At 27.5% G+C, this 12,813-nt stretch overlaps 1 protein-coding gene across 3 annotated transcripts; it reads left to right on the forward strand.

Moving 5' to 3' along the window:
- The first annotated feature begins 4,680 nt into the window (after positions 1–4,680).
- Positions 4,681–9,115, forward strand: LOC126676470 (NAC domain-containing protein 37-like). Of its 3 annotated transcripts, none has more exons than XM_050370685.1 (4): positions 4,681–4,860; positions 6,321–6,491; positions 6,632–6,903; positions 8,385–9,115. In XM_050370685.1, the coding sequence occupies exons 2-4, from the start codon at positions 6,326–6,328 to the stop codon at positions 9,000–9,002; spliced, it is 1,056 nt and encodes a 351-aa protein (XP_050226642.1). In that variant the 5' UTR covers positions 4,681–4,860; positions 6,321–6,325; the 3' UTR covers positions 9,003–9,115. The 3 variants fall into 3 exon arrangements, with proteins under 3 accessions (XP_050226642.1, XP_050226641.1, XP_050226643.1); XM_050370684.2 differs by lacking the exon at positions 4,681–4,860 and adding an exon at positions 4,972–5,544; XM_050370686.2 differs by lacking the exon at positions 4,681–4,860 and adding an exon at positions 5,584–6,043.
- The last annotated feature ends 3,698 nt before the right edge of the window (positions 9,116–12,813 follow it).

A 12,813-nucleotide genomic window follows, 5' to 3' on the forward strand; every position in this document is an offset into this window, starting at 1 on the left:
TATAAAACATGTATCTAATTAGTGCATAAAACGAAATGTATGTATATCAAAAAGGAAAATCTCAAAAATAAAACGATTACTAATGGACGAAGTGTTGCCAAATTTAGCTATTTAGACATGTACACCATGCTTATATCCCAATAACTCATTGTTTTTCCTTATTTGTCAACATTTGCAATCCGACATCTCTCTCAATGTGATATTCATAAATTAAATTTGAATCCTATCATTTTATAGTAATTACTTCAAATACTATGATTTTATATTGAATTAAATTACGAGTCTACATTTTAAGTATTGTTTAATGCTTTCCACCATAAATTAATATTTAATAAATTTTATAAATTATGTAAATAAACTAATATAATTGATCTATTTCTTTCAATTTAAGATATGAGATAATTTTTTATAAATGAACCAATTGAAATGTCGTGCAGCCTAAAAAATAATCTAACAATATGATACGGTCAATAAAATTTCATTTTTAAATTTATAGTTAGTCCAAAGTGAAAGCAGTCTTAAAATAGACTCCATATGACATTATTTAGGTTAAAGAATCCCGATCGACTCAAATTTATGGATTTTAAACAATTTATAAGTTTAAATAAAATTTGTTGTTCATGGATTTTTGAAATCTTCCCTCATCTAAAATTCATCATTTAAATTTGCATCTTATAGGTGAAATTCATTATTTTTAAACAATGGTGAACTATTTTAAATTTTAATTATTTCAAACATATCCTCACAAATTTATTAAATATTATGCTTAATGCAAACACTTAAATTATAATAAATAAAAATTCAGAAAAATAAAAATTTAAAATTTTAGAGTCCTAAAATCTACTCCCTTCGTCACAATAGAGTTGTCCACTTTAAGAAATTTTTTTGTCCCAAATTTTTTGTCCATTTTCAAAAAGTAACTAATTTTTATACTTAATTTTTTTATATTATCTTTATTTAAAATCCACTAATAAAAGTAAATTACAAATTAATTTTTTATTTAATAGGGATATGATAAAAAAATAATTTTTTTTTAAATTTTTTAAATATTAATTTTTTTTTAAATTTTATGATAAAGATAAGGTGAACAATTCTATTAGGACATGGAGTATAAACTTAGTGGTAAGATCTATGGATTTAAAAGAATTTCAATGAAAATTGTACCTGTATGACGTTTTGGTGTATTTTTTGTCTTTTAGATTGTCTGTCTTCTACGTAAAGCGTGTTTGGCGGTCGAAAGCGTGTTTGGCGGCAACACGTGGAAGAAGATAGCATGTTATGACAGCATGGCAGGTGAGTCAGAAAGTTTGAAAACGAAAAAGCAAAGTGATTATTATACCTTATTTATTTTATCACAGCATTTTTTTATATTTTTTGTATTATATTTCTCTTACTTATCTAATTCTCCTAATTAAAATCTATAAATATTTTTATTAATATTATTAATGCATGATTATAAACTGTTAAATAATACTATTCTTAATGCATTAATTAATGATATTTAGCAGTTTATAATTATCAACATTGTTAATGCATAATTACATCAATAAGAACTTTTTTACATTTATTTATTTTTGTAGCTGGATTTTTTTTTCTTTTGCTATTCCAACTTTATTGAGCATCAATTGACAAGTGTTTTTGACCTTTTTTTTTACCACCGATGTCTTCAAAAAATAAAATAAATCTCATTTGTATTAAATTTATGTGTCGATTTGATAAAAAAAAGATAATGACAATAGTACAATGATATATTTATATATATGAAATTGAAATACAAACTTTATCAACAAATTTACAAAATCACTGAATAGTTCTGTGATTGAAAAATAACTAAAAACTCTAAAACATTTTAAAAAATTAAATACTAAAACATAAAAAGGAAGTTCAAAGGTTAAAATAAAAGAAATTTAAAAAATTCAAACTCTAATGATGTAAATTTTTTCTAGGCAGGAGGTATAAAAAATTATTTAAAAAGATCACATCAGTTCTTTTGAGTTGTTTTAGGTCATTTGAACTTTTTATTTATTTTTGATAAAATCCTATGCTTGAAAAGAAAAATCAACAAAAATTATTTTGAACAAAAAACTGTTATTTTCCCGTCGGATAGTATTTACTCCGAAATTTTTTCAAAATCAAAGAATCTTGCTGAGTCAAGAGTCTTCATCCTTGTTTTGAATAATTGATTCTGACTATCATTGAATTTTTCATTTTTTTCATTTCAGTCACTAAATTATTTTTTTCCGATTATAAACTTTCATTTTTTTTTTATTTTAGTATTTCCGGCCAAAAATAGTTAGACGGCAGCCGAAAATTGACATATAACAATCGGATTTTACTAATTTTACTTTGAAAATTTATCACATATACATAATTTAATTTTAAAAATGAGTTTTTAGGTCAAATTATGCATATTTTGAAAATTTCAAACAAAAAAATTTAATTCTGGTGGCCATCTAAGCATTTTTGGTCGAAAATACCAAACAAAAAAAAATTAATAGTTCAGTGATTAAAAAAAAATTAGTGACTGAAATAAAAAACTCGAAAATTCAATAACTTTCAGAATCGATTACCCCTTTGTTATTCAGCTATATACTAACTTTTAAAAGAATTGCCACATATGGCTATGTTGCAAAAGAGATTTTTTTCCGAAAATTCTATTTCGTTGTGTGTGATTATTTTACAATTACATTTACCAAATATCTAAGAGGATTAGTTCACTTTTTTTATTTTATTTTTCTAAAATAATTATCCACTTTCTTTGTAAATCGTAATTTAAAGTGTTTATTTTTTATATTGTCCTTATTTAAAATATAGTATCATTTATTACTATTAGCCTATAGTCATAATATTTAATAAGGGTATGATAGAAAAAATGAAGATAAATTTGTGAACATTTAGAGTATTAATTGTGTTTTTTAAACTGTGTGAAAAGAAGAAAGTGGAATATTATTTTGGGATGGAGGAAATATATAAGAAATGCCCTTCTAGCTAAATCTTCATGCTTCTCAAACTGTATCCTTCTTTAAGCTTCTTGGGTAATATAATACACTTTTATTTCTATCCCATTATCAAATAAATATTAAATGTGTATTTTTTATAAACTTTATTAGCCAAATATATAAAACTAGATATATTCAGCGTTTAGCCAATAAATAGAAATATAAAATAACATTATATAAAAAAAACAAAGTCAGACAAAAGTTATGTATGTTTTATAAATATAGTAAAAAAATAAAGTATAATTTTATAAAAATCAAACAATATGATTAAATTATTTATTTTATTTTAATATTTTTAATATGCTTGTCTTTATATTTATTTTATATTATAAATCGTTAAAAATATTTTTGAAGAGGCTCATAAATTCCATTTGGAAAAGCTGTTATAAAAATACAGTTGTCATATCATTAACAAATTTTACTGATATTGAACAACTCGGGTCACTGATTTATCTATTATTATGAAAAAGATACTGTTTTTTTTTATTTTATTATAAAAATAATACCAATTTATACCTTTTGTTATAACGAGATAAGGTCATTTTATCCAGTTCAGTTGAATGTTATTATAAAAAGATATTGAATTTTATTGTGAATTACAAATAAGATACTAAGTTATATTATTTGTTTTAAAAAGAATACTTAATTATATCCCTTTTTGTAATTATGACATATGCTATATAAATAAAAACGCTGCATTTTAATGTAAAAACTGAGCATTTATATGGGTGACTTCCCATTGTAAAGTTCAAAGATGAGTGACTTTTTTTATAATAAAATAAAAAAGTACTTTTATAATAACATGTAAATTTAGTAGCGTAGACTACTTAATATTCCAAATTTAATCTATTTTTCTTTTTATTATGAAACGAATTCTAATCTTCCAATTTTTTTTTTTAAAAATTAAACTCTTTTTCTAACTAATTCTTTAGATGATTAAAAAAAATCGCCCATTTACGCCTTAAATTTATAATAAAGAAATTAAATAGTTAATATTTTAACTACTTTTAAAAATTAATTCAATTTATTTTATTTAAAAGTATAATAACTCTATTTTTTTACCATATTTTCAAAAACAACTATTTGTATAAAAACAACTTTGGTTCATAATTAAAAAAAAAAATTACAATAGTGGTGTCTAAATTTGTACAATTGACAAATAAGCTTATGAACTTTACTTCTTAAAATATAACAAAATACAATAGTAGTTATTTTTCAATCACCACCGTCCCAATAATACAAAAGTAATAAGTCGCATATTAGCTCAAATTTCTCTCTCATATCAGTAAAACAAATAGTAGCAATATAAGCAAATGTGAAATGATGCTTGTTTATATGGAACTAGAATTATAAATTATATCAACAATCTTAAAATTTATTTTTAACTTTATCAATTCTCCGTGATTATGATAAAATTATATTTATAAATTTAGGATGTAAATTGTTAATTTTTTTTATCGTTGGACATCAATGATAGAGGCAGAGAGTTTAATTTGATATTTATTTTTAATATGATCAGGATCTATTTTGCAATAAAATTTTGTATAAGATTTAATTTATTAGTAGTATAAAAACTGGGTAAATTGAAAAATTCCTCCTATTCTATTTGAATGTATAAATGAAGAAGGAGAAAGGGAAAATTTGAGAAGAAATGATAGGGGGAGTGACTGGGGACAACCATGAAGCCATGCGCACTTCTGCGGTCCATCCTTTCCTTCTTTTATATTCTCTCTTTTCTTCTTCTTCTTACCCTAGTTTTTCTTCTCTCCTTCTTCCCCGTCTTTTCTAATTTATTTCTCTCTAAATTCACTCTTATTTATTACTATACATCTACACTACAACACCAACCCTAATTTCTCAGGTAATCTACCTTCACTGCTCTGCACTTTGCATGTAAAAACTTTCTTTATTATGATTGTGCCTCAACTAATCTCTTCTTCTTCTTCTTCTTCTTCATTTACCGATTAATTCTGTAAGTTCAGAGGACGGTTTTGCCTGTCTACTGATCTCACATTTAATTTATTTAATGAGATTTAAGGTGCACATTCATGTATATGAATAGGGTTTTATCAGAAGTGTGTTATTTTTAAGTTGATCACCTCTCTTTATCTATCTCTTTCTCTCTAATTTACACACATTTGTCAAGGGTCAAAACAATATGAACACACATTTGAAAGATGATTAAGAATTTGGTGAAAGATCGTTAGACTGTTAATTTATCTTGCTACCATTAATTATAGGTAAGCCCTCAAATTCATCACCATTATGTACACATTCAAGAAAATCACCACCTTGACAAGAAAATCTCACCCGATTAATCTTGACTGTATTTTTTTAGGTCACAAAAAACACTCATTTCTTGATATAAACGGTAGGATAAAAAGTCCCCAACACAAAACATTCTTGATTTTCTTTTCTGGGTCCGCAAATTTCTTCTAAACTTCCCTCTAGGACCAGTTTCTTGCCATGAAAATTCTCGACAAACAGACAAGTTGGTCAGAATCCATTTCAACAGTGAGACACAGAGTCTGCAACAACCTTAAGAGTGCTTGTTTTTTCTTTCTCTCAATTCTCTTTGCAGTCTTTTTGATCCAATCGAAACGCGTGCTATTTTTTGTGATAACGTCATCTTTTCTAAAATACTCACTATTAATCAACTAATCTATTTCTACACCTTAATTCTCTCAATTTCCAAAAAGTTATTTTTGTTTTATTATATAGTACATTTTTGAACTCTGGGGTAGATGTAAGATGTTAGTTGTGTTAGATAATATAGTTTAATTATACCATAAAGTTTTAATACTATATTTTATATATTTCTATAGCTTCATAATGGAAACCCCGTTCTTGATGCATCATTTCTACCATTTCACCAGCACAAGACAACATCATTAGCACAAACCTCTAGTTGTCCGTTTCTTGAGAGTTGCATATTATAGAGGGCTAAGCTCCAATTTCTTGTTGGTTTTTTTTTTTATCTCAAACTTTCATGATTTATTTTTTCTATAATGCACGCGCTTAATTTCCTTTGTTAGAAAAATAGAGTGAGTGTTTCTCACCACCAAATGTGTTTGATGATTAATATTGATAACACTTGTCACCTTTTTGTTTGGAGGGTACTCCATTATTTCTTTTGACATTATTTAAAAAGAAAAAACAATTTTAGTTACTTTTTTTAAAATTCCCTTCAAGGGTTTTCTTTATATTCATTCACATTTGTGTTATGATTCAATAAAGAGCTTATAATTAAGATATAGTGTACTATTAGTTAGTGATATATATATGGTAATGGTGGTGGGTATGGTGGTGAATTTGATGCAGGTGTTATGATGGAGTCAATGGAATCGTGTGTCCCACCTGGATTTAGGTTTCATCCAACGGATGAGGAGCTTGTTGGGTATTATCTAAGAAAAAAAATTGCATCTCAAAAGATTGATCTTGATGTTATTAGAGATATCGATCTTTACAGGATTGAACCATGGGATCTACAAGGTATATACACCCTTTTATCTTTTTTCTTGATTTTGTCGGTTAGGGTTTTGCATAGATCAGTCATATTAGGGTTTTAAAATTTTATACTTAACAAACAGTGCATCAGTACTATTTCATCAAGCTTAATTATGTATGAACAGAGAGATGCCGGATCGGATACGAAGAGCAGAGTGAATGGTATTTCTTTAGCCATAAAGATAAGAAGTATCCGACCGGAACGAGGACGAACAGAGCAACAATGGCCGGGTTTTGGAAAGCCACCGGACGAGATAAAGCAGTTTATGACAAATCAAAACTCATTGGCATGAGAAAAACACTAGTTTTCTACAAAGGAAGAGCTCCTAATGGACAAAAATCTGATTGGATCATGCATGAATACAGACTCGAATCCGACGAAAATGGTCCTCCGCAGGCAAGAACCATCTTTACCTTTATTTTCTTTTACTAATCGCATTCTTTTTTCATTTACCAAAACTACAAAGTTAAATATTTTTACAATAATCCAATTTTATTATTTTTACAGAGCAATTACCTTCATTCAATTTGTCATGTTTGATAATTCAATATTTATTTTTCAAACTACGGAAGGTTACTCTATAAATTATAGTCAATTTTTGCTTATTTAGCAATCTCTCGGTCACACCGTGACAATCTATCCGCTAAATAGATAAAACTTAATTTGAATTGGTCGAGTAACCTCTCGTTATTTGCAAAAATAAATATTAGACTACCAAATTAATAAATTGAATATTATTAATAATTGTTCCATAAAAATAGTATAACTCGATAGCTGTAAAAATATTTAACTCTTAAAACTATTGACACAAAAAGTTATATCAAAATGTTAGAAATTTTGACATAAACATGAGGAACTTTGTTTTCTTTGTTAGGAATCCATTGCTATCAGTTGTTGTATGAGAAGTTCTAAAAGTAGCATATGCCTCCCGTCTGCCTTCTTATTCTCTTTCTTTCTTGATATATACATCTATATCTAGTTTCTTTTGTCACTAAGGGACAACATTATTACCTCTCCTTCACTATTTCTTTCATGGCATAAAACCTAACACAAAATTTATTGTATATTCATTTCAAATTATGATGCAACAAAGCAACTCTACACGTACATATTTCTTTCCATGCATTGACTCACTACCTACATATTTAGTTTCAAAATTCTCTATTTTTTTTTGTTTCTGTAGTGTAAAACATTAAAAATATTTTTCACAAATTTACTACTTGGAACATTAATAAATACAAATTTTACTATTTGGGACATTAATATATACATGTCCACTTTATCTTGTGCATTTGATCGTAATTTTTTAAATATTATATCAAATAATCAATTTATCAAAAATCTATATCTTATTTTTAGTATTTTTATCGGTGACACTCTGATTTAAATTCTACTATCTCTAATATACCGTTTGTAAAGTGAGTTCCACTACACATCTCTAAGTCAAAACAAAAACTGATTAGTCAATTTGAACCACTTATACATAAATTTGTAGTCTCTCATCTCTTCCTATCCCACTCTTTTGATCATTTTGTCAAAAGAAATATTCCAAATTCCATTCTTTTATTTCAACAATTAACTTTAACTTTGACTGCATGCATCTCACTAAAGTAACTCCTTTTCATTCGTTAACCAAACAAAAAGAGAAACTAAAAAAGGCCAACAGAAAATTACATGCAAAATGAAAAAGATATCCCACTTTTCTACAGTGAAAAAAAACTTTGAGTTTGTCTACTTCTTTTATAAAGCAAATTGGTCTACAATATTAACACACAAAGAGACAACAAATTAAACAAATTTTCCATTCTTAATACATAGATAATTACTATATTATAAGTTATAACTAATAAACTCTTGGGAAATTTAATTATTTGCAGGAAGAAGGATGGGTGGTTTGCAGGGCATTCAAGAAGCGAAGTACTGGCCAAAACAAGAGCATTGAAGCGTGGGATTCAAGTTATTTCTATGATGAACCAAGTGTTGTTAGTTCAGTTTTGGATCCAATTGATTATATATCAAGACAATCTCATCAGAATTTCTTGGCACAAAATTTCTTGTGTAAGCAAGAAATAGAAGCAGACGCCTTAGGTTTTATGCATGCCGATGATAGCTTTGTACAGCTTCCTCAGTTGGAGAGTCCTTCACTTCCATTAACAAAGAGGCCAAGCTCAGTATCTTTGGTATCAAACAATAACAACAACAATAATAATAATAACAACGAAGAAGACGATCAAGCTCGAGGATGCAGCAGCAGCAACAATAACTTGAACAGCAAGAAAGTAACTGATTGGAGAGCCCTAGATAAGTTTGTTGCGTCTCAACTGAGTCATGATCAAGTTTCAGAGTTTGGTGTGGAAGAAAATGATCCAGATATGGAATTGTTGTTATTGCAGAGTGCAGTTGATAGAGATGGTATTGAAGAAGCAAACAAGTTTAGTGGATTTTTAAGTACAAGTTCTGACTGTGATATTGGAATTTGCATATTTGAAAAATGAGGAGAGAAAAAAAGTTTTTACTTAATTATTTGTACTACTATCTATAATGTTTGAGATATAAAATATTAATATACTCTTGTAAAAAAATATAAATGGTTGTGCATGAGTGGAAACTTCTCTAGTTCTCTTCCACATAAAATGACTATATGAGAAAATTAATATGTATAGCATCTCTTAGTTATATAGATTTTATCACCTGATTGTGGAGAAATTTTTAAATAAATCAACCTAACCATCACATAATCACTGTTTATAACTTTAGATTAATAAAAATCACATCAATTTTAAACAAAATATATCACTCCATCTCAAAAAATAGAAAATTTTAATGCATATGATTTACGTATGAATTAAGATATATAATTAGTGCTATATATTTTTTCATATTCTTAATATAACGTTAAACTTATTCTAGCGAATATATAGAATCTATGCAAATTATATTAATTTAGACATGTTAAATTTTTAGACATTTAAAAAAAATTTACATATTTATGAAATGAGGGAGTCTTAACTGATTATTGGTTAATGAGACTTTCATTAATTGGTAGTTTTAAATATATATAATTATGCCACATGTTATATTTGATTGATGGTTATAATATTACGTGTTGGACTTAGTTCACTTAAGCCTTTCTTCTAATTATGCTTCCTTTAAAAAGTTGTAACGGCATTTTGCACTTCATTCATACCGAAAAAATTAACATTTTATTTTTTTAAAAAAGTATAATATTGTTTTATGTAAAAATATTTTTACGATTTTATGTTCATACCTCATGACCTGATGTCAATTCAAAGCACAGTTATTGAAGTATAATTTTTTAATGAAATGATATACACTAAGATAGAAGTCGGTAACTGTTTTGTTACTTTTTATATAATTAAGTATCTATTTTGTTACAAAGTTATAGTTCGGTAACCGTAAAATTTAGGGCAATGGAAAAAACAATTTCTAACGTTGCAATTTTAAGTGTTTTAATCCTAATGATCAAAAAATATTACAAAACAAATCCTAACATTTCCCATTTTTACATTTTGTAGCCTCAATTCATTTTCTGATAATTTTATCATCTTTTTCAGGCTATAAAGTGCAAAAATACGTAAGGTTAGGAACAGTGTGGTGCCTTAGTCGTGGTGTGCTAGAAATTTTGGTGTAACAAGAATAGTGTGGCGCCTTAGTCGGCGAAAAGGGATTCAATGGCGTCAATCCTAAGAGTTGCTGGTTCACAATTAGTTGTGTGAAAAACACAACAAAGGTTTCTCCTTTTGACCCGGTTCCTGAATTCTCAGAGTTGACGCGTTATTTAGGCCAGAATCGAGGTTAATTCAATTCATGATTGTTGAATCAGTTTGCCATATGAGCAGTAGTGAATGGCTGATTAAGTGGGAAAAGTCGAAGAGTAATTTGCTTAAAGTAAATGTTAATGCTGCTTGTTTCAAGAATTTGATTGGCACTAGTTGTGTTGTTCGGGATTGTAAAGGTTCTGTTATCCAAGCAAGGGGTTGTTTTCTTTCAAGAGTTGTGGAGTGTATCAATTTTCATGAAGCTTTGAATTGGGTGAAAGACTGGTCTAACATGATCATAGAATCAGTTTCATTAGATGTGGTGCTTGATATTAGAAACTATTATAGCGTTGAGTTATATATTTTGGATGATGATTGTGCGGAATTAGCGGAGCAATTTTTAATTTAGTTTTTGTTTTCGCAAGACGATCTGCGAATCAGACATCGCATGTTCTTGCGCATAATGAGTGGAATGACAGAGTTTTGAAAATTTAAAAGAAGGTCACAGCGAGACCAGCCGTTGATCATTACGATAGGTGTCAAGTGGAAGTGCAGTAATGTATGCGGCTAAGGCATTCTAACAGACCGGTAGACTTAAACCTTGTTCCTACATGACCCGATTAATTTGATTAGGTACTCGCCATTTATTTTGATTATTCAATTCTTTGACAACATTAAAAAAAAAACTTTGCCCTCCCTCTCTATCGATTCAAGGGATGGAAGGTTTCATGTCAGGTCATATGGAGTCATTTTCTCACTTTTCTAAATATCTTATAAATATAATTGCTTCTGATTTATATTAATAGTGGTGCTCATTGCATTTAAAAAAATACTCTTGCTTAGCTATTTGTTTGAAATTTTAGTTGGTTGGATTTAGAAACTTAGATTAAATTCTTAAGTTTTTGGCTATAGATTTTGGAATAATATACATATTATATATTCCACCACTAGATTCAGGGTTGAATAAGTAAAATAATATGAATTTGAAGTTAATGTATTGCTAAAAATACATATTTACCACACATGAAAATAAGAGCAAAATTTAGGAACATAAATAGTGAGGTTTTTCTTCTTTCAATTGTTGAATAAAATTGATCATAGGGAGGCATGGGAACATATGAAGATGTGGGCTTGGGTGGGCCCATGGGTTGTCTGGCATGCGTTATCCTGTTGAGCATGCCTTGTCTCTCTCTCTCTCTGTTAGGGTTTTCTTAGCTTCACATGTCCTCTTAGTGCCACACATTACTAATAAACTCTTGAGATTATATCAAACATAAATTAAACTTGAATTAATTAATGTTTCAATAAACTAGAATTAAAAAAATAAAATGAATCGGCTACTACATGTTTAACGTAGCTTTTTTACAGAAACATGTGGACTACACAACAGCATACATTAGTCTTATCAGAAATTATTAATTTAGATGGGATCTTATATGAATCTCTCAAAATATTTCACTCTTTTTTGTCTAGTTCATTCATATAGTCATAAATAATATGTAGACACAAATTTATCAACTTTTTAATATGGGTCCATTATATTTGTGTTCATATCTATTATTCTTTCTAATATTTTCTTTACTTCCAATTAGTACTTATATATTTCTAGTTGATTTTAAAATGGGAGCGTTCAAAAATCTTTCTTTGACCTTTAGTCGACTAGAAGATCTCAAAAGTTTAATTCATGTGTTAATAAATACATTAGAGATTAATTTTTTATAACTTTTAAATGTTTGGCTTTTTAGAATTACTCCTATATCACTCATTTTAATTTAAGAGTGTCATATTTGAACAGCCATTTTTATTGTAGTAAAAGAAAAGTGTCAACAAAGGTTGTTGAGATACTAAACACATAGTTGCTAAAGATGATATTATTTTTAAATTCATTTAACAGTTTAAATGAATAATTAGCTATTTGATATGGTATTTATAATATATATGACCAAAACGTCAAAAATTCGATCTTTAACAACCTTCATTTGATTAATTAAATGATATCCGCGTGCATGTTATGTTTATGGTAATATTATTATTGAAATCTTACTTAACAACTTCAATTTTTGGATAACTCAGTTATTAGAAAGTAGACAATAGATAGTTGAAACCATCTTTACTATAAAATGTTAATTACTCCCTCCGTTCTTTTTTAGTTGTCCATTTAGCCAATTTTATTTGTCTACAAATAGTTGTCCATTTAGTAATTTCATGTGATATTAGCTACTTATCTTCCAAATTTACCCATCCCTAATAAATGACCCTATGTTTTAATTTAAAAGGCATTTATTAACTAATAGGGCTATATTAGTATTTTTCTTTATAAATTAAGACAAAAGAAGCACTATCTTGGTATGTGCAATATTGGCTAAATGGACAACTAAAAAAGAACGGAGGTAGTACCATTTTTCTATGATTTAATTGACTTCAAAAAAGAATTAGTAACAAATACATACAATTAACTTATAACTTATAAATATATTTGCATAAGCTAAGCAATTTGCAAGAAGCTTCTATGGATTTGAAATCAATT

Source organism: Mercurialis annua, linkage group LG4 (assembly GCF_937616625.2).
Source record: "Mercurialis annua linkage group LG4, ddMerAnnu1.2, whole genome shotgun sequence".
Classification (NCBI taxonomy): domain Eukaryota; kingdom Viridiplantae; phylum Streptophyta; class Magnoliopsida; order Malpighiales; family Euphorbiaceae; genus Mercurialis; species Mercurialis annua.